The sequence below is a fragment of the Nelumbo lutea genome, chromosome 1 (assembly GCF_056320005.1).
Source record: "Nelumbo lutea isolate HS-2025 chromosome 1, American lotus-T2T, whole genome shotgun sequence".
NCBI classification, from domain to species: Eukaryota; Viridiplantae; Streptophyta; class Magnoliopsida; order Proteales; family Nelumbonaceae; genus Nelumbo; species Nelumbo lutea.
Window position 1 is genome coordinate 74,049,881 of NC_142684.1, and position 27,872 is coordinate 74,077,752.

Below are 27,872 nucleotides of genomic sequence, written 5' to 3' on the forward strand. Positions count from 1 at the left end.
GTTGCTCCATGGCCCTTAAGAATTGGGTCAAATCCATCCCTTGACTTTGGTTGGTGGAAGTGGTTTCTTCAGTGCCCGAGTTGTTGGTCATAGGTACCAGCTCAACCATCGATCTGCTCTCAAGGGTCCTAGGGAATGTTGGGGCCACCTCTGGATCAATCACAAGATTCAATGTCTCTAGTTCTTCTACCCTAGTTAACCTCTTACCAATTCTTTTCCAATGAGTCATGGTGTGACTCTTAGGGTGCAAATTTGACTAGAAAGAAAGGAGATGAGTACCTGTATCGGCCTATTGTAGTTCAGTTCAATTGCTTTAGCCAGGACAAAACAAAGCAAGAAGAGACGGATGACAAGTAAATGAAGAAAAAATTTCTCTGACTTGGGTGTGTAGAAGAATGCAATGTGAAGTGTGTGTGGCCCTCTTAGAATGTCTCCAGTGGAGTCGCCTTCTATGGCTTCCCGACCCGGAGGGGGGGGGGGCGGATTGGGTATGGATTTTGGAGTCGCCACCTAAATTTTTGGAATTGGAAATTTAGGAAAACTTAGGATTTTTTAAGAAAATCATTTTGCTTTCTTAGTGACTCATTGCCCAATAGAAATGAAGTTCTTAGGGTCCGGGGACCAAGGTATAGTGTGGGAAGGTGTTAGGCACCCCACACACGCCCAGTTAAACCGACCTCTACTTCACAAATTTCCAAGAAACATTTAATAATTTTGGGACTTCAAAACTAAAAATAAATAAATAACTTCAAACACTAAATGAAAGAATGAATAAAAATGAAACAAATATCTAGGAGACAAACAATGTTCTTGAGAATTAGGAAAGTTGGATCAAAAGAGATTTATCAAATTCATCATGCATGAGTTATCTAATCGGACATGGTGGTGCAGAAAAATGAATGCCGAAAAACGATTCCCACTAAAGTGAAAAAAAAAGATGGATGCAAAAAAAAAATGATAAATTATCGATCCGAGAATACATATAAGAAAATGACAAAACTGAATAATTAATGAAACCTATTAAACGAATGAGGACTAAATGACCTATGGCTCTAATTTAAAACGATGGGAAGAGTGATTAGGGATGCCAAGGGGTTAGGAATGATGTTCGATGATGATGAAAATGACTGAAACTGGTTACTGAATATGACATGGCTGGTCTGATGATGATGCAATCAAATGATAATTAACCTAAGCAAACCCCGAAGGTTGGAATTTCTTAAAAGAAAAAGAAAAAACTAAAAAACTATGCAATACAAGTTATGGCTGAATTATTCTTACACTGTAGTGCTAATCTTTGGATGGCTGGAGTACCAATCCTAATCGACTACCAAAAATAACAAACTAACATTATCTACACTACTAGATAAAAAGCATGACAAAACACCGTAAAGTGCTAGCTTAATATCCATTCTTGCATCTATTTAACATTAACGACAATGGTTAGAGTGCCTAGAAAACTAAATTAAGTGGATTCAAGTGAAAGAACGTACCTGATATATAATTTAGGAGCAAAAGGTGAATGTAGCCACTATTGCCATATTTTGTAACTCATGATCTTTCAAGGAATGGGAAAGCACTGTTGATTGACTAACTTTCTGCAACACTAGTTCTGCTTCAAGCATGATTCAACTATGATCATCTGAATCTAGGATCAGTCCTAGAGGTGCTGCTGGGTTCTCATAGTTTGTGGGCGAAGTGGAAAGTTCATTAGGCTCATGGGAAGAAGATTCTTGGCACATATGACATGTGGGACATGTTATGAAAACATCTAAGTGCTCCTGAATATGCAGAAATTTACAATAGTGTCGTGCATGGATTGAGAGAATGATTCGGACGTGAGCATAGAGTAATTATTTTAGGCTTTTTTTGAGAGGGGAATGGAGGGCTGAGATGGAAGATAAGGGAGATCAATGGCTGATATTTGAATGGTTTTTGGAGGGTGATTGATTGAGAGAATGGGCTGTCAAGGCAGCTTTATGAGAAATTCTCTCAATCAATCAAGACAGAGTGAAAGATTTTACCAATTTACCTAAACTGGACATTCCAAGTTTAGAGTGAAAGATTTTACCAATTCTAGGTTCAGGTCTCAAGATGGAGGGGTTAACGGTGTCAAAATTGGATGATCTTGGTACCGTTGGACTCGGAATTTTGAGCTCTATCCATCTATAAGGTTGGATTTCAGATTTAATGGGGGTTAGGATTAAGGATCAGAGATGATCCCGATCAGATGATTGGAATTGGTTCCAGTTTTGGGTATTGAGATGAAGGGATAAGCGGTGTCAGATTCAAGTGATCTTGGTGTCATTGGATTTGGATTTTTGAGCTCTACATACCTATGGTTTTGGATTTTGCATTTTATGTGAAATGAGGATTAGGATTAAAATGACTCCAATTGGACGATGAGAATCGGTTCTGGCTTCGGGTCTTAGGATGATAGGGTAAATGGTGTCGGACTCAAGTGATCTTGGTGTCGTTGGATTCAGATTTTTGGGACCTACGTACCTATGGTCTCAGATTTTGGATTTGATGTGAAATAAGGATTAGGATTAAAATGACTCCGATCAGACGATTGGAATCGATTCTGGCTTTGGGTCTTAGGAGGATGGAGTAAATGATGTCGGACTCGGGTGATCTTGGTGTCGTTGGATTCGGATTTTTGGGCTCTACATACCTATGGTCTCAGATTTTGGATTTGTTGTGAAATGAAGATTAGGATCAAAATGACTCTGACCGGACGATCGGAGTCAGTTTCGGCTTCGGGTCTTAGGATGAAGGGGTAAACGGTGTTGGATTTGGGTGATCTTGGTGTCGTTGGATTTGGATTTTCAAGCTCTACGTATAATAGTCTTGGATTTTTTATTTGATGTGAAATGAGGATTAGGGTTAAAATGACTCCGATCAGATGATCGGAATCGGTTTCGGCTTTGGGTATCAGGATGAAGGGGTAAACGGTGTTGGATTTGAGTGATTTTGGTGTCAATGGGTTTGGGTTTCTAGGTTCTACGTACTTATGGTCTTTGATGCCCGAGGCCCCAACTTTTTGTAAAATTCCAAAAATACCCCTGGGTCGACCGTGAGGTTAACTGAAGCATGCTTGAAGCTCAAAGTGTTACAGAAAGACTAAAGAGCACAAAAATGAGGTATCTACAAATACATCAATCTGATTTGAGCTAAGAGCATACACTCTTTAACAGTGGGTGTGGGTCAATGGAGTTGACGGAAGTTTGAATTTGCAAGATATAAAAAATCTAAATTTCTAAAGTAGTACAGTGCGGTTGGAGGTAAATTTTTATGCCCCTAGTTGAGCGATAAATTTCCCTTTTTTTCTTTTGTTCCTTTTTCTCTGCGTCTCAGCTGCATGTAAGTGCACTGTGAGGCTAATATACGGGCCGATTATGGGTGGCAAATGGGTGAATTGCATTGGATTGGGTGCTAACCCACCTATATTGATCCATCAACCCATCATAACCTATCACCAATCCTTGTTTATGGATCAAAACCCACCCTAACCCTCATCCACCCTCATGGCCTCACCTACCCATAATAACCCACTAACCCTTCCATTATGACCCTCACCCATATCCTTACCTATAAATGCAATTTTTTAAATCTATTTCAGCCAAAAAAATAAATTATAAAAAGTACATAAAATGATAAAAAATTATATATTTTCACTAAAAAGTCAAATATTGTAGATGATAAAAATTTATTATATATAACAAAAAATTCAAAACATATATATTTTAGACAAAAATTAGATATTGCATAAAAATGATAAAAAAATAAAAACAATATATTTCATATAAAAATGCACAAATTGCAGAAAAATACAGAAATTAATAAAAATTTAATAATTTAATACACATACACATATAAAAAAAAGTAGAATTTCTGGTGAACAATGATAAAAAAAATTCAAAAATATATATTTGAGCCAAAATTTAGAAAATACAAAATAAATTGCAAAAATAAAGAAATTAATAAAATAGTAAAGAAAATTACAGAAATGCACAAAATGTAAAAAATTATCTATAATTGAAAAATGCAAAAATATAGGAAATGCTGAAATTTTTGCAAAAAAATTATAGAAAATGCAAAATTGGAGGAGGATCCAAGTAGGAGGAGGATGTTCTTCCACTAAGCAAAAATCCATAGTCGAAAGCCTAGTTACAAAGAATGGAGAAAACAAAAAATTATGGAATTTACAGAGAAACCAACAAAGAATCAAATAAAAATTAGACAAATTAGCAAACTAGAGGCAAGGGTCATCGGTGGTACAAAGACAGTGATAGAGCATTGGTGGTGATTGGTGAACAGAAGCAGAAGAGGAGAATAGGGGGCCACAATGAGTGAAGCTTCAAGCTTCCAAACCCTAACCCTTAGCAACTTCAATCCTGACCTATCCCTAACTGACCCAGGTAGTGTGCCGACGTTTAAGGGAGCAAAAAAGGAGAGGAGAGACGGCGATTGAGTGAATATTTAAGCTTTGGTATGAGGTTGACAGAGGTGAAAGGTTTCCAACTTTAAACGTTTGAGAATGGCGAAGGTGAAACAGCGTGGTTGAGAAGAGAGGCGGCGATCGAGTGAATCGTCAAGCTTTGGTCATTATGGCACCACTATGACGTTTACGGTCATTGCTAGCTCCCAACCTTTAAGCTCATTCTTGAGCCACTCCCTCAATCTCCATGGCCTTGGAGTAGATTGCCTTGAGCCATCAATCCCTTGGTGAGGGTTAAGCCCAACCGCTTGGCTTCCTCTATCGAGACAAAGTTGTGTAGCTTCCATATCAATCATGGCTTGGGTGGCCTTACCATTCATGACTCTGTTCACATGCATTAGCTTCACCTTGGACTTGGTCTTGATCTTCCTTTTGCTCTATCTACCTTAATAGTCATGACATTGAAAGTTTGCTTATTGGGGTAGTTCCAAACCAAGTGGTTTCCATCACATAGGAAACACTTCAATGGCTTCTTCTCTTTACCCTTGTCCTTCCAACCCTCATTCTTCCCTTCCTTGTGGCTTGATGACTATGGCTTGGTGGGGTACCTTTCTGGGGTTTGTAGTGCATCTCCCCCACCCATGTCTTAACCAACTCTAGTGGAAGGGCCCTTAGTTTCCCTTTCATACTCATTTAGTTGCTCTACTATGGCATTGCACTTGGTAAGTCTTTATGTCATAGCGTCTTAGCTCCTTTTGTGCCCATGGTTGAAGGTCGTCCAGAACAAAAACAGGAATTCTGTCTGATATATCCAACACTTCTAGCATGAGTGTTGAAAACTCATTGATGTAATTCCTCACATCACTCGTGTGTCTAAGATGTCTTAGGTTCTTTCAGGCCATGAACTCCACATCGTTTTGATAGAATTGCTTTTTTTATCTCCCTCTTAAACTCAACCCATGAGTTGATGGTGCAAGTGCCACAATTCATGTCCATGCACTGCCTACACCACCAAAGCATGGCTATGTCTGCCAGGTATAGGGCAGCAGTGCATACCTTGGTCTTCTCATTAACTATTCCTACAATCTTAAAGTATTGCTCAAGTTTCCACAAGAAATTATCCAACTCCCTTGCATCCCTTGTTCCTTTGAAGGGTTTGGGGTCAAACACTCTTACCTTGGTTGTTGTCTCCCTATGTGGCATTGGCGTCTCATGTGCCATAGCCCTGCTCAGCCTTCATTTCTTCCATCTTTGCATGTTGCTCCATATAACCAATTTGCATTTCTTCTACCTCATTTTGGACTTGGATTCCTCCATGTCCTCCTTGGCCTCACTGATGGCCTCCTTGACTTTAGCCGGGTGCTCTTTCCAACCAATGGCTTGGCCCATGGATGCTTCTCTGGACTTGGCCTTACTCTTCTTCTTGATTTTCTCCACCCTTGGGGCATCCAACACCTCGGAGGTCACGTCCTTCCAGTCTCTAGCCATTTGCCTTGCTAGTAGAGGTTGCAGAAGCTCTCATACACTTCTCATTCGTCTAGGCTTCTTCCTAATCAGATGCAGCCTTGTGGTTGCACTCCTTGCTTCCACAAGTCACCTTAACTCCTTGAGTACACTCTTTGACTCTTGGATCAAGTGCCCCACTCACAACTCTAACACAAAGGAAAATCTAAGAACTTAAGAGACAAAAAACTCACAAGGGTTGCTCAAAAGCACTCTTTATTAACTAAATGATAAGAGTACAAGACTCACTCATTTCTTACCCCCTTACCCTAGTCATTGGATTGCACCTCCTTATCCTAGTCACACATTTCCACCTCCTTATATCAACTATGTGTTCCACCTCCTCAAGTGGAACTTTCTAGGCATCTTCCTAGAATATTCCTTATCTAGATATTTACAAGAATAAGCCTAGCATTCTAGACTCAAGACTATTCTATATTACTCTATAATGTTCCACACACGACTCAAGATGACTCTGGAAGGTTCTAAAATCCCCTAGGCTTTACTAGAAATCTTTAGAAAGCCCATGAAACCTCTAGCCTCTAGCTTCTTTGTAAATCTATTAGGTGGGCCATGGCACAATGCTCTTCATTTTTATGTCATCTTATAAGTATTAAAGGGATGCTATTAAAACCCCCATTTTTTATATAACAGTGTTTTCAAACCGTCATTGATCCAAATGGTTAAACCGTTAGGCTGGAAACTGTCCAGGCAATGATTTTTGTTTCACCCTTAAACCATTGTTAGGCAAAAAACCATTGACTTGGTTAGAGAATTGCTAACCTAGGCGGTCAAACCATTAACCCATTCAACCTGGACAATGTTTCATGTTTTAATAAGATGTAGAGAGAGAGATTAGTGAATAAAAAAAAAGAAAAGAAAAGGTTGCAAAGATCTCAGATCTGAGATCTTAGAGAGATCTAACCGAATGGTTGTCACTGTGTTTTTTGTTATTGTTGCCATCATCATCGCCGCCTCCATCGTCATCACTGGTGAACATCAGATGCTCCTCCTCCTCTTCCTTCATCCTCCCCATTCTTCTTCCCTCCTTCCTTTTTTTTCCCTTCTCATTCCTTTCTTTCTTTCCTTCATTTGTTTCTTTCTTTCTTAACCTACAACCATCTCTTTTTTCTTATAAAAGACTAAGAGTAATGAATATTATTTGCCTTAATATTCCAAACTACCTAAACCATTCGATCCAGGCAATTGAACCACTACCTAGAAATCGATGGCCATAGTAGTTCCATTTCCAGGTTGGCTTTTAAAACCTTGTTGTATATATGTGTTATACATTTTGGGGGTCCACCAATACAGATAAAATACACCCAATACAAAGGCATATCATATCAATATTTTGATCCTTGTTATTCATACTTTCTCTCCTATCCAAATCATAGACAGCAATGATTGTCTACCTGTTGAAGGGTTGCTAATTTTCTTGCCTTAAACAATAAAAAAGGTAATTTAGATATAGTTCATCTCTCTTCTTCTTAGTGAACATGTTGGTCCCTTCTAACAAATTTTGCATTTCCTGCAATAGAAAGGTTTGGACTTTCAATATTTTTGATCAATACTTCAATTGGGGTGGACTAAAATTGCATTACGTTTTACATTTTGTGCACGTATGTGTGTGTTAATCTTTATGAACCTCCTTCTAGGCAGGGGGTATTTTAAGGGACGGGTGTCAAAAGATTTTTTAAGTGCTCACTCAATGTGCTTGTGTGCCTACTTGATCCGGACTGGTCCTACTAGTTTCATATATATTAATTATCATTTTATATAATGCAGTTTTGGATACCCTTGTTCTAACTAAAAAATATATCACTTGAACAGAATATTTCCAGAATGCGGAACATTGACGTTGTAGTAGCGTTGCAAGGTGGGTACCTAATTTAAAAACCGTAAGATAAATCAAATTTGGACCCTTGGGCTAGGCCAGGCCCATTGAAATATTATTAAAACATCAATCCAAGCCTGTACAAATTGCACCCCTATCCTTACATGCACATGTAGCGTGTAACTTATAACAGTCCCAATACAAATACCTGCTCTATCTCCTAAGAGAAGGAAGAGCTCAACCTTCTGCTGGAAAGACATTATATCTAGAAATTAAATGAGAATCTCTCTCTCAGATCAGGTATTAAACTTAAGGGCAAATTTCTTAAACTACCCTTATAGTTTAACTAATTGACTAACTCTATTCTTACGATATGTATATATATATTGTCTTAAAGTATTCTTAAATTTTCTAACAATTGTCTAAAACCTTTCTTACCATTAACTTTCCACCACATGTGACATCAAGTGTGATAAATTCTTTGAAATTTCCTAAAATACCTTTTGTCACCTTTTGGAGTGATTTTTTGGGAATTCCTCCCCAATTACCTCTAATTCTGCCCATCTCCCTGGTCACCTCTGGTTTCGTCCATCTCCCTGCTTCTCTCCTCTCTTTCTCTTTCTAATCAATGGTGAAAGAACTAAATCATATGTGTACCTATAGTTGTGTTCCCTGCCTTGATTTCCAAAAAGGGGCAATATATTGCTTGAACTCTCGCTTGAGGATGTCCCTCATGGCTCGTGTTGCAATGAAAGCTTCATGTCAATCACTGAATACGATCAATCACTTAAGAGGGTAGTGAGGAGATACGGAGAGAAACCAAATTGGAAACCCAACAAGTCGGAGATAAACCTTTATTTTCACTTATTTACAACTTACTTATTCTTCAAAGCTGCATCATCTTGTAGTTGAAAAGACCATATTTACATATAATACTATGTATACAAGTTCAAATAAATACATTCTTCAATCTAACTAGCTTCAAATTCTTCTAGGATTTCATTAAAACATTTATTCTTTCCCTTTTCCCTTATCCTGATCTGGAAAGCAAAGTGAAACCCACATTTCCAATAAATTCAATCTTCAAGATTCTTTCTTATATCTTTTAAGCGAACAAGCTAAACAAACAAGGGTCAGAATTGAATAGTTGATGATCTCTGCGGTTTCAATAGTCGGTGACAATCAACAGTTGATGACGATTAATAGTCGGTGGCAAACATCGGAATCGGAGTCGTGGAGCATAAGAACAGATGATGAGGTTTCAACAGTCAGTGACTATCAACGACTGTTGCCTACTGCTTTGCTTCTGATTCCAACCTCTACGGTTCCGACGTCTCCCCTATGGCACCGAGGAAGAGAATGAGAGGGAGAGGGAAGAGGGGGAAAAGTCTATAGAATATGACCTCTGTGGTTCTAGTGGCTCTCCTATGGCACCGGGGAAGAGAACGAGAGAGAGAGGGAAGAGGGGAAAAAGCCATAACTGCGGTTCCCCTATAGCATATCCAACCTCTGCGGTTCCAGCAATTCCGATCTCTGCGGTTCTTTTTTCCTGTTTCTTCCAATCTGCTTTTCTGCTTCAAGAATTACATAAAAAAACATCAACTGGGGAGGGCAAAATAGTCTTGCTCATATCTCCTTTAATGGGCGTTAGCGACAACGAAAGATTAGTCAATATGTAAATAATAAGGTATGATAAGGGTAGTTTAAAAAATTTACCCTAATTCTATTGAGAAAGCTTTTTTTTCCATATATAAACATTTGTTTAAATGTTTCCTTTTTCTCGTTAAACTAGCCATGTTATGGATTTGATCCATTGAACCGGGATTTTTTGGTCTTTGTAAACATTTTAGGAATTAAAGGGTAGCAATTGGGTACGTTTGGGTGGGAAGCTTATGGATTGAGAGACAGCCCACCCATTTAATCCGTGAATATCCATCCATATATAGCCTAAATGGATAGCAAGCCACCCAACCCAAATCCCATTTCTTTGACAACCCTTTCATCCTTTTGCCTTACTGATACAGAAGGTGCATAGGAGAGAAAGAGAATATCTGAACTTAGAGAAATAATCAAAAGTATAGAGGAAGCAAAAAGAGAGAACACCAACCTGCCTTTAATACATATATAACAGCAACCCAATGAAGGATACCCATCACCCGACCTGTATATATCACCCATTTAAACTCGGTGCAAGAGAAGCAGAAACTCTGCTCGGGAATCGGGAGCTCGGATCGGACAGAGCAGCGTATATATATCTTTGCTTCTGTCTATGGCCCATGGGGTTAGCACTTAGCAGGTAACAAAAAGGGAAAAGAGAAAAGCTGAAAAAGATTTAATATGAAGTAATACGTCCTGCAAATTAATTAGGTTAATTAATAAAAGCATTGGAAAACATGAAAACCTACAGGTGGATGCAGTATGCATATTCTGTTTATTTGTTTGTTAACCAATTGCTTATTAGCCTGTCAAAAAGGAGACGGAGAAAGAAAAAGAAGAAAAGGCAATATAATCAAACCATGGATACTAGGGCAAGCAATCCCTATTATATACATTAGAAGGAAAGAAGCAAGAAAGGAAAGATGGAAAGAGACCATGATTTGCTTTACTTTACAAGTTGGAATTTGAAAATGGGGAAGCGTGAGTTCTACTATCTCCACCTTCCTTAAAAATAGTAAATAATAAGACACCCCATCACACATGCATGTGATGTGATGAGTACTCTGTAGCTTGCCTACTATTCACCCTTAAAAAAGCATAAACCCGTCAGAAAGCACTTCTGCTTCAGCAGTTTCCTTCTTTCCGTCCCTTCTCCATTTTTAGTTTGCTTCATCCATCCATCTCTTCCATCTCGAAGCCCAAATACGATCTAATACCCATTCAATCGTCAACAGCCGCCGATACTCTAACCTCAATCAGCGGACACAAGGTAAACCCCTCCCCCCTACCTTCTTCTTTCCTTCTCTCCTCTCTGTGTGTTTTTGTAAGTGCGTATGGAGTTCTGATTGTGTATTCAGTTTTATATGATTGCTGGAATCATTAAAAAGATTCAAGCCTTTGGAGTTGGGGGTACGGATCTTTTCTTCTCTGTTCTTTTATTATTTTGTTTCGTTATTCGCTACAGGCCTAAGATGGGTTCTCTTCAAATGATTCAGTTCACCATGTAGATGTCTAGAACTTGCTTTCTTTCTAGCTCTCTTACCAAATCAAACGAGAGCTCTGAGAAGAGGTTGAAATGATGACCTTTTTTCTTAGGCTAAGTGGGAATGGGAAATCAGTGTGAAGCCCAATACCTTTGGGCTTAGGGATCATTGCTGCACATGATGATATGGCCTGTGGTTTTTGAGTTTCAGGAGGTTAGCTTTTTTCTTTGGTCTTAAATAATAAAATAATAATGGTGGTTTTTTGGTTTTGGGGTGGTTGGATGAAATAGAAATAAAAACATGTCAAACGAGGCGCCAAGCTGGGCGGATCAGTGGGGAGCGGGCGGCATTGGAGCTGCGGATGATGATGATAACAAGCAGCTCAAAAGCAAGAAAGACGGCAACAGCAAAAAAATGGCGGACATGAAAGCTGCAGCTTCAGCAGGTCTCGGCAAGGCGAAAGCAGCAGCGGTGGTTGGAGCACAGAAAGTCAAGAGTGGGACCTCAGTCGGTATCAAATGGATCAAGGCTCAGTACCAAAAGCGGAGTTCTTCCTCCAAATGACCACCCATGTCAATGTGAGATGTGATCCCTACTCCTAACTCTCCTCAGTGCCAGTAGCGCCCACCCATGTGCAATTGTGCCATTACATGATTACATTGCTCCAACTATTTTATTTTGTTTTAATTTTCAAGTTCGATGGACCACTCATCATCATCCATGGCCATTCCAGTTTGTTGAAGTTCGTTTCTATTACTTTCTTCTTTCTTCTTAAGGATCCCCTTGCCCTTGGTAATGCAAATCGGTACTTTCTACACTGAGAAGTTCAACTGTTGAGCCAGCAAAATACAAATCAAATTTTGGATGTAATGATGCTTTCTAATTCTATGCTCATGGCGGCTTCCACTTTCCCAGAGCCAGAGCCAGAGGGACGGACTACTTAGCACAATTTTTAATTTCGGGAATTTCGGCTTGTCATGAAATTTCAGAATTTTTGGGGAAATTTTTATATCTCCTCTTATATTATTCTAATAATATTCCAAAAAATAGAGCAAGTTTCAAAATTCAGCGATCAGATATGGTTGTGCAGCAAACGACGTTTAAAACCATTGCTACATTGCTACTCTCATTTCTTTAGGCTTTAGCATTTAGACTTGCCTCAAGACCAGATTAATTTATATAACTGAATGATAAATTTTCACAAGATGAGCCCCCCTCCCCCCTCCCAACCCGACATATGACATGTTTGCATAAATGACCAGTAGAACATTTTGGTCCCATATATAAAACAACTTGTATACAATTTTTTTTTTTTTGATAATTTACAACTTGTATACAATTTGAGATTGGGGAATAAAGCATTGCATTAATTTGTGCATGCACATTCTATAAACATTCAAATTACCCGAACTATCCAATAGTTAATTGTTTATCCAAAATAGTACGTCTAAGAAGAGAACATCTGGAGATGGAGATAAAAGGGTTTGCTGAGAATTTACATCTTCATTCTTTTATCTTATTTACATATATTTGACTAAATTAGGTCACCCAAATGTGTTCTCACCGCTGTAAGTCATGTAAAGGAAACCATCTTCATCCTTGTTCTCCTCGTAGATCGCAGACATCATGGCAGCTGCACAAGACACAAATCCAAAAACATTAAAATGCCACACTTTGATAGAAATGAAACATACACAATAAGTGGTAAATACTAAATACTATAGCATGGCATAATTCACCTGTTGGGGGTAGAACATTCTTGACAAAAATGAATATGGCCTTCTCAGCGCTGAGTTTTATCCTCTTCCGGACAACATAAACAAACTGACCAACAGTCAAATCAGCAGGAACAAGATACCTGCGTGCACCAACCACACCAGGAAGGGGATAAGATTAACAGTAATTAAAAAATAAAAAAGAAAAACATGAGAAAGAATGAGAAAAATGAAATTTGCAAATAGAAGCCCATAAGGGGAGGATGAGCATGGTTGCACAAACAAGTGGACGTCACCTTAAAATGAAGTGCCAAAATGCAGGGATGGCCCTTCAAGATTTTGTTCAATCCCACATGGGTACACTTTTAAGTACCATGGAAGAACAATGTCCTCAGAAGTAATTAGCCATCCGCCAGATATTGTTATCCAATACTCAGATCAGTATATTGATGGTTTCTCCTCAAGTGAAAAGTAACATTTTACATTCTGTACCTAATTATTTATTGTGTCTAATCATTAAGTCATGAATCTAAGAAGACTACACTACTTGCATTTTAAGGAAGAGGTTAAACAAATGAATACTATATAACCCAAACAAAAACTTCTTCAATCACCATTTGTTTCCCCACACTTGAAACCTACGAATTAGGCACTACAAACCTAATTCGTTCTATTGCACGGTTGCACCATTAAACAATACCACAAAAGTGTAATTATTACTTCACACATAGGATAACATATACATAAATGTTAGTACTTGTTTCAAATTATCATTAAGCTACATATGCATGTGATATGATAACTACAGAATAGTAAGTATATTGAACCTCGTACACAAATTAATTTGACTAAAAGTTTAACATGTCTACAATTTTAGTTTTAGTACTCATGGCAGCAATCAGTACTTATCTTTCCAATTAAGATATATTAATTTCAAATAACTTCGGCATCTGCAGCTCATTTTAAATCATGGCAACCAATGGCCACAATGTTACAGCCAGTCGCTAAATGAGGTTCACTTCAGTTTATTGATCATGGAATCAAATAGGATTAGATCAAACATGTATTACAAAGTCCTTTAACCTGGAAATGTGAATGATCAACAAGAACACATTATGATATTTAGTTCATGCAACACGCATGAGAGAGAGAGAGAGAGTAAATACAATGCATATAGAATTTTGAACAAAGAAAACAAGAAACAGCACAATATCAACAGATCATTCAATAGTAAAAAAAGTTAATGCTATCAACAGCAAAATGCTTTTTGAAAAAGATTCACAAAACCTGGCATGCATAAAAACAACAGAACTAAGACAAAGATGACAAACTATATATATTACACTTTTCAAACATCTTTATATGTTATAAGATTTAATGCCATTTAGAAATTAATACAAATATAATGTGTTAAAAATGGAGGATGTCTAAGATGGTGTTTGGAAGCGTGAGCGCTTTTTGGGACCGATTTTCAAGATAAAACGCCCATGCTTCCAATACCCGTTTTTCACAAAAAAAAAACACTTCTGCCACGTAGGCAGTGAGCAACACTATGCTGTCTGGTAAGGTGATTTTCATCACCGTTTTTCATGTACGTACTGACAGGTAAGCACCATATAGGATACACATCAGTCAACCGTTGGGGGAAACGATTCACCGATGCATGAAAAGCCAAAAATTTGGCATTTCATGCATCAGTGGGGTCCCGATTTACGAGGTATGCCCAATTTTTCAATAAATGCCTGAACCAAACATTCATATATATGAGTGTTTGTTGAAACGCCTATGTGGATCCGACGTGGCACCATTTTTTTTGAAAAGCGGCCACGGTTCCAAGCATCCCCTAAGTGGAGAAAAAACATATCAGTTGATAAAAGGAAAGCAATAAACAATCCAGTTGTATTTAGATATGGAAATCAAAGCAAGCAATTATCTGATAAATGAGCAATAAATGCTAGTATGCTACTAACTTCTTCTTGTCAATGTCAGGAATATCACTCCTTTCAGCCTTCTCCACAATCACCTACATAGCACAATCAAATGATAAGCAATAAAGATGCAAAGCAGCAATAATAATAATAATAAGTTCCTTGATTAGTGAGTAATTAAGTTCTTACTGGTATTCTATCAGGATACTTCTCTCGGATCCGAACAGCTTCTGCCTGCCTCCTCTCTGGCATGTAGAAGCACACAAACCTTAGAACATTTTGCTATCGGTGCATAAATTTCAGAACATACTAACAACTAAACAACTATGAAAAAGGCAAAGCAAGTAACAAGTTAACAATGAATTATGTTTTGCATGGAGGGAAAATTGGCATGTAGAAGCACACAAACCTTAGAACATTTTGCTATTGGTGCATAAATTTCAGAACATACTAACAACTAAACAACTATGAAAAAGGCAAAGCAAGTAACAAGTTAACAATGAATTATGTTTTGCATGGAGGGAAAATTGGCTAGTAAATGTCAGAAAACTTTAACTCCAACCCAAGGATAAAAACCAAAAACAAGATTAGATGGGAGCATGATCATTGATCATCCTACAATGCTGTATGTTTGGAAAAGAAAGAGCAAAAAGAAGGTTCTAACAGAAAGATACTACATACAATTTAAAGATCCCAGAGTTGTCAACCAGAATACTTGCTTGTTTTACATACAACACAAACTTTTGGCAGCAATCAGCAACAATGCAACATAAGTGGCTAAATATGATTCCACACATATAAAGCAAGAAAAGAATTTTCCATTTAATAACCATTTTTGGAGCATTTTCCAAATAGTGAAAAATCCTTTCTGCAAGTGAATGCTTACATTACAATCATTTCACCCTAAGTTAGGTGCAGAATAAATGAGCGGGTGGGTACACATGATACTTCCATTGCAGTCAATCCCCACACATATTTCAACCTTTGGGCTTCCTTAATACCCTTTTCTAATCATGAAACTCCAAAAAATTGTACAAATGGTATATGCTTTCACCTTAGAACTATCCAGTAGTTCAAATCCAATTTATCATAACAAACTTAATCAAAATGCAAGGAGCAGAATCAACAATGCCAGTTCATAATATCACAGTTTCCTCCACACAAAATGAAATTCCTTATTTATATTTCAACCTTTGCACCTTCTTATTACCTTTTACTGACAATGAAATTCCAGGAAACTGTACAAATGACATTTGTTTCACCTTACAAATACCCAGTAGTTCGAATCCAATTTATCATAACAAACTTATTCGAAATGCAAAACAATGTCGGTTCATAAAAATTATGGTTTCTTTCCTCCAGCCAAAATGAATATATTAATAAATTCCAGCAATACTCATAGCATGATAACAACAAAAACTAAAACAAAGAATTGAAGTAAAAGAAGATCATAGCTGATGCTAATTTTATGGAAAAGAAGAGAAAAATAATGAATGTATGTACAAACAACTCATGATTCCAATAGACAAAGAATTTCCTCTTCTAAGCCAAGAAAGAATGCACATGCCTTCCCCCACAACCACATCCCCAGGAAAAGGAATTAGACAGGAGAAAAAAAGTGAATAATATTCCCATACATTAACGAAGTACTCTATGACCTATGATCTCTCTCTCTTAATAAAACCACAATCCTACGAAAAGCCACCACTCGAATTCCACAGATAGAGAAGAGTTAAGTGGTCAGTTAAAACAAGAAAACAGAAAAGTCATACATGCTGACATGCAAAAGGAGGAAATTTTGAGATTTCACAACAAATATCTATTAGTATTATTGCATCTAGAAAGATCGGAGAAAATTAACCCGTTAACCAATTATTTAGTATTTAAAACAAAAAAGTACTTCGTGGAAGATAAGTTAAGGCCTTTAATTCGTAGTACTCTAACTAGGATAACAAGTGCACAACAAATATCCGAAATTAAAAAAGGGAAATTACTGGAGAAATTCAAACTCAGAAAAGGCACAAACCAAGTGGATGTTCCAACTTGAAGGAGTTTTTGGCCATTGCGCGACTAGTAGAACGACTATTCTCTGCGAATTTCAAACATCGGAAGAACATAACAGACGGATCAACAAAAAAGAAAGCCGGAACCACATAAAAAGATACAACTTCTCAAACAAGAGTTGTTTAGAGGGAAAACCCAAACCCTAACCTTACGAAGACGTTGATGAATACGGAAAGTAAAGATTGAAGTGCGACTTTAGAATTTCAGATCGATCAAAAAAAGTGATGAATAGAGAACAGAAAATTCTGCGCTGTCCAAATCAAAAACAGGGGAATTAGGAGGAGATGTGAGATTAAATAAAAATAAAGGTAAGGAATTTTGGGGAGAAATTGGGGTTTCTGATCCCAACACGAAACCGGAAGCAACAAACAAAGATGAATTGCCTGTGAAACAAGGAATCTTCCTTACTCCTTACTCAGTTCCCTGCCGTCGTTTTCTTTCTAAAATAAATAAGGCAAATGACACACCCACCCCTTGCTTAGGGGGTTGGTGAGACTTTTACCCCCAAACTTTGTTTTGCGATAAAGGCCCCTCTGTTTCTAGATTTTTCACTTTACCCATCATTAGTTAACTACTTAACTACACAAATATTCCCCTAAATGTCATTTGCATATCTAATATATATAAGTAATGATTTCAGCCCAAAGCCCCTATAGTGAGATATGTGGCAGATACCTGTCATTTCAAAGATTTAAACAAAATGAGCACGTGTCAAATTATGATTAATGATAGTTCAAGAACACAACCTAATAGACATGTATCCAATTCTAATTAGTGGTAGTTTAACAAAAGAGCCCACTAACATGGAGAGTGAAATCTATCACCATGTAGAGTTGTGAGAAGTGGGAAGCTCTCACTTTCAATCCTTTCCTAAAAAAAGGAAATTGTGTTATTAATTAATGTTAACTACTAAACTAATTAATTAATTTCAGCTATTGATTACTAATAATAATTACCGTTAACTACTTCTAATTAATTAATTAAAACTATTATTCTATAATAATAATTATTTTTAATTATTAAGTAATTACTATTAACTTTTACTGATAATAATAGTAATTAATTAATTATAATTACCGTTAACTACTTCTAATTAATTACTGATAATAATTACTATCAGTGAAAGTTAATAGTAATTAATCACTGATAATAATTACCGTTAATAGTAATTAATTATTATTATCAGTGAAAGTTAATAATTAATTATTACTATTACTAATGATGATAATTATTATTTTAGGATGTTAATTAATTAATGATAATTAATAAGTATTTTAATAATGTTAATTATTAATTGGGAAATAATCATTTTATATTAATATTAATTATTTTACTAAAAATTGTATTTATAACAAATTAATTACTTAATAAAAATAAATATAAAATAATAATAATAATAGTAGTAATAATAATAATAATGCTTTAATATTACTGATTTCAAAATCAATACACACATAATAAGAATATATTATTAGTTTATAATAATAATAATATATTTGTAATTATTACTAATTCATAATTATTAATATATTATTAATCTATTAATAATACTAATTATTATTAAAAAATGTTATTAGCAAATTTTAATTACATAAAATTAATTGCTAAAATTACCCATTTTAATTTGGATAGATAATTAATTAATATATTCTTATTAATTATTATTTACTGAATAATTTTAAATACTCTTTGATTAACGACCTTATTTTTAAATAATTGGTTTTTTATGTTCAATAATGTGTTTTGCAAAAATCCAAATAATTTTTCATTTGCAATGCTAACCATTTTATTTTTCTCTTATTCGGTTTTTCAAAAGATAAAAAATAAATTAATGTTATTTACCTACTTTTATCAAATTATGTATTTGTCAAGTTGTTGAGATTGATGATGATATTGATGATGACATTGATGATGACAATGATGATGAGTCAACTTTTTGAAAGAGAGGAGTACTAATAATAATTAACAACTTCTAATTAATTAATTTTATCTATTAATTACTAATAATAATAACTCACTGATATTAATTAATTAATGATAATAATTTCTTATAATAAGTATAGCTAATACTTAATTACTGATATTAAATAATTACTGATAATATTTCTCATTATTAATTCCGAATGACAATTAAGAATGATTTTCATAATGGTAATTAATAATTCGAAAATAATCATTTTATATTTATATTAACTCATATTAATTATTTTGAAAATAAATATTTAATGTTAATTATTTATATTAGTATTATTGTCAGGAATTATAATTCATACATTTATATGAAATAATTAATTATATTATTATTATCAGTAATTATAATTAAGACTTATATTACTTAATATAATTATATATATACATTATTATTATCAATAATTATAATTAATTATTACTAATAATAATGATTCCTGATAAAATTTAATTACTAATTATAATTACTTGTTGATAATTAATTCCTTAATTATAACAATGATTACTATTACTTCGAAATGTTAATTAATTAATGATAATTAATAAGTATTTTAATAATGTTAATTATTAATCGGGATAAAATCATTTTATATTTGTATTAATCCATATTAATTATTTTATAAATATACAATTAGTGCTACTTATTTACATTATTGCTATTATAAGTAATTATAATTAATACTGATGCTACACAATCCGGGCACTCCTAGTTGGTAGCTGGCTGGCTCCTCGCTGGCAACGGACGGTACCTGAGAAGAAGACGGTGAAGGATTCTCAGGGGACTTGCCCAGTGGGAATACTCTGATGCTTAAGTTAGAATGCTGGAAAGAACAGTAAAGAGTGCAAAGGAGGCTACGAGTGTAGGTCGCGCTAGATCACTAAGTTATCTCGAGAGAAAGTTCGAGTAAGTTCAAGATGAGATCTTAGATATTCCAGAGAGAGCCCTTTCCTTCAACTAGGGGGCTCTTATATATGAGTGTTCTTGTCAAATCGGGTGTAACCGCCACTAGACCTTTGTCGCAACCGTTATCTACATGGGCTGCGCAGGTAACTGTTGTCGTGTACTACCCAATCGGGTGAGTGACACATCCTGGAAGGACAGACATGACACCACCTATCAAGAGGCGTGGGTGCAGGCTTCTCGGGCTGGCAGGGATTGCGCCGTTGGTCAAAAGACGTGGCGCAGTCTGACGGGTACGATCTTGTCAGATAGAAGCTTCCTGAAAACATCGCATCGCTTAGTAGCGAGCTGCCCTATAGCGAGATACCTTGTCGCGAGCTACCTTATAGCGAGCTCCTTAGGGTATTGCAAGGTGATTCCTCTTGAAATGGCCCCTTAGGCAGTTTTTCTGCCTAAGTATTGTCGCGAGCTGGTTACCCTAGTTCGCAAGCTGGGATAGACTTGTCTTGGAGTATTCCCTTTCAGTACATTGGGGGTCCTATAGCTTGCGCTGTAGCGGGCTTCCCCTGTAGCGAGCTATGATGTAGCGAGCTGTCCTGCAGACTCGTTACTTAGTCGCGGTCAAGCTGTGATGTTGAGCTATCACTTGTGCTGAGTCATGTCCACGTGCCACTATCTCAAGGGGTTGGGTCAAATCACCCTTCATCAATTGCCCCCCACTCCACGAGCTAAAAGTGTTACCTTAGCGTGAGGAGTTCATGAAGTGTGATGGGTGGATTTGATCGAAGTTCAAACTTGATTGACTGCTTGCATTAAATGTGCGCACGGAAGTCAGAGGATTTCTGACTTTTCAAACGCTGAGAAACATGCCAAAGCGGCTCTTAACTCTGGAGGCCGTGCAACCATCATTACCTCAATCATGGAAGATGTGTAGCCAGTCACATTTCAATTTCAGAAGACATGCGGTCAGCTTGACTGTGGCCCGTCAGATCTATCTTAATCCAAGCCATTAATTTGAGGGCACAGTGGCCATAAATAGGGGGGCCCTAGGCCTCAATTTCTTTTACGCTAACTTGCCTTGTCTTCGGATTATGAGGTCGCATCTCCATCTAGCTGCCCGAGCTCTTTTCCCATTCACACCGTCTCTTCTTTTCTAGTGAGTGTTATCATCTTGTCAATATGTCTGGATATCCGTACCACGTCTATGCCTGGGACGGTAACCAGGATGACGCCCCCTCGAGCTCAGGGAGAGCTTGGGGGCAGGCTCCGGAGGCTCGGGAGGCCTCCGACGAGACGGCTTTCACTTCTCGGGGTAGGGAGCCCGACAGCTTCGGTCCCTCCTCTATGTTGATGGAGAGGCTTAGATCTTTAGTTCTTCATTTTAACCTTCCCGGAGACCTCATCTACAGTCTCCCTTCTAGTAACTTTCCCTGGGAGCATGGTCCCAACGAGATAGTGATCTTTCAGGAACAGCTCAAGGCTGGCCTGCGTCTTCCTCTACATCCTCTAATAGTGGAGGTTTTGAACCATTTCAACGTCACCATTGACCAGCTTCACCCCAACTCCATTCTAAATGTAGTTGGGACTATTTCTCTGTTTTATGAGTATTGTCTTTCCCTCAATTTTGATATCCTATCCACCATCCTCTGCATCAAGAATGCTTCTCCCAGAGCGCCTCCAGAAAGGCATTCCTACTATTATTCTCCCTATCATAGCTTCAAGCTCTTACATGAGCTGTCGAATAGGATCTCGGCCTGGAAGCGGGACTATTTTGTTGTTCGCAACCCCAAAGGGTGGCCCTTCCCAACTCACTAGAGAGCCGCCATCCAGGATTCAGGGGTTGAGTTGGACCCCGAAGTTCGGAAAATGCTGCAGTCCTGGGCAGCAGTTGGCTTCCATTGGTCGGACTACTTGACTGAGGAGAAGCTCACACAGGCTGGTCTAAGCCCAGGTAGGTTGCCTTTTAGGTCGCGTAGTGCCTTGTAAATTTTTTTTTTACTGGACTAATACCTTGTGATTTTTTGGCATCCGTCATGTCTAGTGTTGACGCACGCCGCCTTCTGTCCAGCAACCAGAAGCGCAAGGCCAAGAGATCGCATCCTGACCAAGCCTCCACTTCTGGGGGTGCTGAGTTTGAGTCTGCTGACCCGGGCTTTTTTTTTCCACCACCTGAGGTTCCACTGGTCCCATTCGAGGGAGTTGCCATGGAGGGTGGGCCCGAGCTCCCGGCGCAAGGGTAGTTTCCTTCATCTGGGCCATCCCACCCCTTCCCCTTCTCGTAGTTCCCTATCGGGAACTAGGATGGTGTTAATAACTACATCGTGGCTGCACGAAAGAGCCAAAGGGTGATCTGCCATGAGGAGGTCGCTAGCTGGGGAGAGATGGACCCTAAGGAGCTCACCAGGTTTGCCTTTGCCCACTACATGGTGGTAAGTGTCCTTTCTCTTCCTTCTTTCTTTTTTCTCCTTTTCTCTTTTCTGACCTTAGACTCCTGTTGGCAGGTAAACTCCGCCATCCACCCCATGGCCCTCTAGACCAACATCCACTCCGGTGATGCTCGTAATCAAAGGTCAACCGTGCAGAAGCTCCAGGGCGAGCTCGATCGGGACTAGGAGGCACAGATCGCCCGACTATCTGAGAAGAGCGCTCGCTACCGGGAGGAGTTGTCGAGGGTGGTGGCGGAGAGGGAGCTTCTTCGCGCAGCAGGTTCGAGACTTGAAGTCCACTCTTCAGGACCGAACTTGGAACTTCGACGCCATGGTGGAGACCAAGTGGGCTAAAGCGGTCTGGGACTTCAAGGACTACCAGGAATATCACGACCTCCAAGTGGAGTATGGCTCGAGCTCGTACCACTCTGGATTCAAGCTCTGCCACTGGTTGGTCCAAAAGAAGTTCTCTGGGCTTAACCTCGACGGCATAACGATGAAGGGCCTGGATCCTGAGATGGCAGACCTGGTAGAGGAGGAGGAGCCTGACTCCCCAGAGGATGATTACGAGGTGGAGGACGTGGACCCTTGAGGCTGGCGACTCTTCTGTTATTTTCTTCTAACTGAATTCTGGTGGTCCCGGGTGCTAGAACCCGGATTTTTAAATCTCTTTCTTGGGCAGTTGTGCCCTTTTTACTTCTTGTTGAACTCTTCCCAGGCTGTTTAAGCTCAATTTTTATTTATGAATTAGTAATGGAATTTTTATCTTTTTCTACTAAGTATGGTGTGCTCTTTATTTTCTACCGAAGCGATTTCATCACTCGAGTTGTTAGAGCTACATACCCGAAGTAGGATTTTTCAGTAGTTGTTACCCCGAGCTATCCCTTAATGCTTGAGGTATTTTTATAGTATACCTCGATGTAATTACCATGTATGTCATAGGTTGTTCCTTGTCAGGTTTAACCAATATACTGAGATGAGCTATGCTTCATAGGGTTCAGACCCAAGCTGCCTATGCCTTTGATACTTAATACTTTGCCTTTACCGGTGAAGCGGCTAAGTCTTTTATCGTGCTGAGGTCTTAGTTAACTCAGTGTTTTAGCCCTTAGGCTGAGGGAGTGACTTATAGTCCACTCTTGGAGTTCGCCCATGCCATGGAGGTGACTAGGTCTTATTGCACCGAGGTCGTGTTAGCTTGGCATTTTGGCCCTTAGGCTCTGAGAGTGACTCGTGGTCTACTCAGTAGTTCGCCAATGCCATAGAGGTGACTGGGTCTTATCTTGCCGAGGTCTTTGTTAGCTCGACATTTTTGGCCCTTAGGCTCTGAGAGTGACTCGTGTTCTACTCAGTAGTTAGAGGTAATACTGCCTTAAGTTGACAATATTCCATGCCCGAGGTACTTGTTTCCCTTCAAGGGGTTCGAGGTCATCTGTTCCTTTCCCGAGCACCCGTTTCACTCGGTAGGGTCCTTCCCAATTCAGTCCGAGCTTGCCAACGCCGGGCTTAGGTACCATAACTTTACGAAGGACCAGGTTGCCGACGCAGTCCTAATATATGCGAGCTACTCTTTGCTGGTAAGCTACAGTCCTGATATATGCGAGGTCCCTTACTTCGTCAAGTAGGTCGAGGTTGGTATGTAGCTTGTCTTCATTTTCCTTATCATCATACCCTTCTAGTCATAGCGAGGGAACCTCGATCTCAGCTAGGATGACTGCTTCAGTGCCATAGGTGATGTTGAAGGGGGTCTCTCCTATGGTGGTTTTCTCTGTGGTTCGGTAAGCCCATAGAACACTGGGTAGCTCGTCTGCCCATAGTCCTTTAGCTCGGTCTAATCATGCCTTCAGTCCATGGATGATAGCTTTGTTCGTGACTTTTGCTTGACCGTTTGCTTAAGGGTGTGCGACTAAAGTGAAGTTATGTCGGATCCCCATGTCTTGGCACCAGTTCTAGAATTTAATGTCCTCGAACTGCTTGTCATTATCAGAAATCAGTACCCGAGGTAACACAAAGCGGCACACTATGTTCTTCCAAAAGAAGTTCTGGACATTTCGAGCTGTGATCGTCATGAGACATTCAGCTTCTACCCACTTGGTGAAATAATCCACTGCTACCACTAGGAACTTCCTTTGGCCTGTCATTGGTGGAAACGGTCTGAGTATATCGATGCCCCATTGCACGAAAGGCCACGGGCTGGTGAGATACTTGAGGTCGGCAGCGGGCTGATAGTGGATATTGGCATGCTTCTGGAACTTGTCATACTTTTTAACGAGCTCAATAGCATATGCTTTTATTGTTGGCCAGTAGTACATCTGTCGTAGCGCTTTTTGGGCGAGGGCCCTGCCCCCAAGTGTCCACCGCACAAGCCCTCATGAGTGTCGTGGAGCACAAGCTCGGCTTCGGAAGGTCACAAGCAGTGTAGGTAGGGGAGCATGTAGGATATTCGAAATAGCCATTCGTCTATCATGACGTATTTGGCCGCCTAACGCTCTACCCTTCTGGCGGCATTATGGTCTGCAGGAAGGGTCCCATGTAGCAGGAAGCTCGCAAGCGGATCGATCCAGCTTGGCTATGCTTGAACGATAGGAGCGACCTCCTCCGCCCCCCCGAGAATGCTAGGCCAAGGCAGGTTTTCTATGTACACGGTTCTCATGGTATTATCACTAGTGCTGGCTAACCGGGACAGGGCGTCGGCCTCAGCGTTCTCCGACCTCGGGATTTGCCTGATGAAGTGTGACTGGAAGTTAGTAGAGCCTCTCTTACTTTGGCTAAGTAGGCAATCATAGTTGGTTCGTGAGCTTCGTATTCGCCCGTGACTTGATTGACCACGAGTTGGGAATCGCTACAGATGACGATATGCTTGGCTTTCACTTCTTTGGCTAGAGCCAACCCAGCTATCAACGCTTCATACTCCGCTTCATTCTTGGATGCCGCGAACTCGAAGCGTAGTGCATACTCCAACTTTGTGCTACTTGGGCCGTACAGAACGATTCCGGCTCCACTGCCCTGCTGGTTCGAGGATCCATCTACGTGAAGGATTCAGGGCTCCTCAACCTAGTTCACACTTGGCCTCACTGGGAGAGATACCGCACTGGCTGCTACCTCACGGTGCTCGGACTCAACTGGCCTGGGAGCTTCAAGCTTACCCGAATTAAGGGTCTCGTGCTCAATTGGCCTGGGGACTTCGGATCTGAAAGTGCATTCCGCGATGAAGTCTGCTAAGGCTTTGGCCTTGATAGCAATTCGTGGCTTGTATTGGAGGTTGTACTCATTGTGCTCAACGGCCCACTTCGTCAGTTGACCAAAGACCTCGGGCTTGAGTAGAACTTGACTCAGAGGTTTGTTGGTGAGGACGACAATAGTATGAGCTTGGAAGTATGGACGGAGCTTTCGGGCTGTAATAACCAGTGCGTAGACCAACTTTTCTATCTCCAGATATCTCGTCTCTGCTCCCTGCAATACTTTACTAACATAGTAGATAGGTCGTTGGACCCGATCTACCTCTTTTATTAGTACTGAGATGACCACTTCATCACTTGCTGAGAGGTACAACTCTAAAACATCGCCTTGCTCGGGCTGGGTTAAAATCGGTATGCGAGCGAGGTACCTTTTGAGCTCGTTGAACGCGAGCTGGCAATCTTGGGTCCATTCAAACCCTTTGCTTTTAATTATCTTAAAGAAAGGTAGGCAACGGTCTGTCGACTTGGACATGAAGCAGCTCAGGCCGGCTATTCGACCATTCAGCCTCTGAACCTCCTTCATTTTTTGGGGTGGTCCCATGTCTAGGATGGCCTTTATTTTGTTCAGCTTGGCTTCAACGTTGCGCCGGTTAATAATGTATCCCAGGAATTTACCCGAGGTGACACCGAAGACACACTTATTCGGGTTCAACTTCTAAATCTACGCAGAATTTCAAAAACAAAATGCAAGTCTTGTATTAACTCGCATGAAAACTGGGTTTTGACGACCATGTCGTCTACATAGCACTCTATTTTTCGGCCAATCAATGGTTCAAACAACTTATTTACAAGTCTTTGAAAGGTTGCCCTGGCATTTTTTAGCCCAAAGGGCATGACCTTGTAACAGGACAAACCAAGCTCGGTTATGAAGGTAGTCTTTTCTTCATCTGCCAGGTCCATCCTGATCTGGTTGTAGCCCGAATAGGCGTCTAGAAAGCTCAGCAACTCGTGCCCCAAAGTCGCATCCACCAGACGGTCGATCCTGGGGAGTGGGAAGCAGTTCTTTGGGCAAGCTCGGTTCAGGTCGATGTAGTCGACGCACATGCGCCATTTACCGCTAGCCTTTTTCACTAGAATGGGGTTGGCCACCTAGCTCGGGTAATGGACTTCTATGATAAAATCGGCTGCGATGAGCTTCCCGACCTTCTCATAAACTGCCTTCCATTACTCTGGGGCTAGGTTGTGTTTTTTCTGTCTAACGGGCCTAACTACAGGATCAGTATTAAGCTTATGAGTTATAATGCTAGAGTCTATGTCGGGCATTTCTGTCACGAACCTTGCAAAAACATCTAAATTTTCAAGTAAGAAGCTTACTAGTTTAGATCGCAGAGGCTCCTCAGTGGAAGTGTCGATCTAGAGTGTTCGGGTTGGGTCCTCTGTCGAGGCTGGGATGGAGACAGTCTCTTCTGTGGTCGCAACTCGCTCCTCGCTTTGCTCCGTAGGTCGCTCCAGCTCGAGGTCATCGGTCACCTTGGCTTTCCCTTTGAGGGTGACGACGTAGCACTTGTGAGACACAAGCTGGTCACCTTGCACTATTCCAATTCCGAAGTCTGTGGGGAACTTCATGGCCAAGTAGTAAGTGGACACCACGGCCCGTAAGGCATTGGTAATCGGCCGACCTACTATGGCATTATACAGGGAGGGGTTGCGACTACTAAGAAATCGTGGCTGAGCTTCACTATGCTAGGCCAAGTGCCGACTTCCACAGGTACTGTGATCCTTCCCAGGGGCCTAACTTCCTCTCCGCTGAAGCCTACTAGGGAAATGTTCGTGAGCTTCGGGTCACTCTCTTGAAGCTGAAGTTGGTCAAAGGCTGCTTTGAAGAGGATGTCTACTAAATTGCTTGAGTCGACGAGGATGTGCCTGACTTCAAGGTCATTGATCTTCATCTTTTTGCCGAGTGCATCAGAATAGGGGTAGTCGACTCCACATGCGTCATCTTCTGTTATGAAGATTGGGTCTTCCATCCTTGGCCGCTTCGGGGGGTTCTATTCTTCCCTGACGACCCCGTGAGCTGATGCACGAGCTGCAGCTGAGGTGCAGCCTGCCACAATCGAACCGCCAACTATCACATGGATGGTCCCCCGAACTGGTCTCTCTTCGAGGAACTGCTTCCGCGACTATTCTGCCTGCTTTCTAGACTCAAGAGCATCTCTACTCTACTCCCCCTGCCGACCTGCTTTATTATTACTATTATTATTTTGTACAAAATTTCTCAGATACCTGCGACGAATGAGCTCCTCTATCTCGTCGCGGAGGCTTTTACAGTTCTCGGTGCTGTGATCATGGTCTTTATGAAAACTACAGTACAAATTTTTATTTCTAACATTAGGGTCCACCTTCAACCGAGGTGGCCACTTCACATACGGGGCGTCCTTGATTGCCATGAGGATCTCGGTCCGCTTCGCGTTGAGGGGCATGTAGTCCCTTTCTGCTACTAGAGCTCAGAAAGGCTGATTTGGCTTTTCCCCCCGAGCTTGGTCCTTCTTCTTCTTGCTATCGCCCTGAGTTGAGGGCCTTGGTTCCCTTTTTCTTTTCTCAAGGGCCTACTCGCCCTTCTGGTTGATCTCTTCCTCCGTCTCGATAAACCGATCTACGAGCTTGAGGAACTCGGTTACGGTCTTGGGCTGATTGACGGCCACATGCCACTTGAACTCTTTGTGGGTAATACCTCGCTTGGCTGCATTGAGGCGAACTACGGGGTCCAGATCGA

General features: G+C 39.9%; 1 protein-coding gene and 2 long non-coding RNA genes across 6 annotated transcripts; 1 reads left to right on the forward strand and 2 right to left on the reverse strand.

The window, feature by feature from the left end:
* Nucleotides 1-8,605: 8,605 nt before the first annotated feature.
* LOC148875365 (uncharacterized) lies at nt 8,606-10,222 on the reverse strand. Its single transcript, XR_016104980.1, has 2 exons — nt 9,889-10,222; nt 8,606-9,352 (listed from the first exon to the last, which is right to left on the reverse strand). It is a non-coding gene; the product is annotated as an uncharacterized LOC148875365 (long non-coding RNA).
* Nucleotides 10,209-11,791, forward strand: LOC148875366 (uncharacterized). Its single transcript, XR_016104979.1, has 2 exons — nt 10,209-10,707; nt 11,212-11,791. It is a non-coding gene; the product is annotated as an uncharacterized LOC148875366 (long non-coding RNA).
* A 476-nt stretch (nt 11,792-12,267) lies between these two features.
* LOC148875367 (autophagy-related protein 8C-like) lies at nt 12,268-17,224 on the reverse strand. Of its 4 annotated transcripts, none has more exons than XM_088964506.1 (7): nt 17,037-17,224; nt 16,776-16,878; nt 16,591-16,653; nt 14,754-14,809; nt 14,607-14,659; nt 12,661-12,779; nt 12,268-12,554 (listed from the first exon to the last, which is right to left on the reverse strand). In XM_088964506.1, the coding sequence occupies exons 3-7, from the start codon at nt 16,625-16,627 to the stop codon at nt 12,466-12,468; spliced, it is 354 nt and encodes a 117-aa protein (XP_088820632.1). In that variant the 5' UTR covers nt 16,628-16,653; nt 16,776-16,878; nt 17,037-17,224; the 3' UTR covers nt 12,268-12,465. The 4 variants fall into 4 exon arrangements, with proteins under 4 accessions (XP_088820632.1, XP_088820631.1, XP_088820630.1 ...); XM_088964505.1 differs by having other exon boundaries at nt 17,012-17,224; XM_088964504.1 differs by lacking the exon at nt 17,037-17,224 and having other exon boundaries at nt 16,776-17,002.
* Between the last annotated feature and the right edge of the window lie 10,648 nt (nt 17,225-27,872).

What these genes read in the sequence shown, in the direction of transcription:
- LOC148875367 (XM_088964506.1), bottom strand. Translation starts at nt 16,627, where the DNA reads ATGGCCAAAAACTCCTTCAAGTTGGAACATCCACTTG. An exon ending in CCTGACATTGACAAGAAGAA is followed by an intron (nt 12,780 to 14,606) that starts GTTAGTAGCATA and finishes TGGTGCACGCAG; the next exon opens with GTATCTTGTTCCTGCTGATT. An exon ending in GAATGTTCTACCCCCAACAG is followed by an intron (nt 12,555 to 12,660) that starts GTGAATTATGCC and finishes TGTCTTGTGCAG; the next exon opens with CTGCCATGATGTCTGCGATC.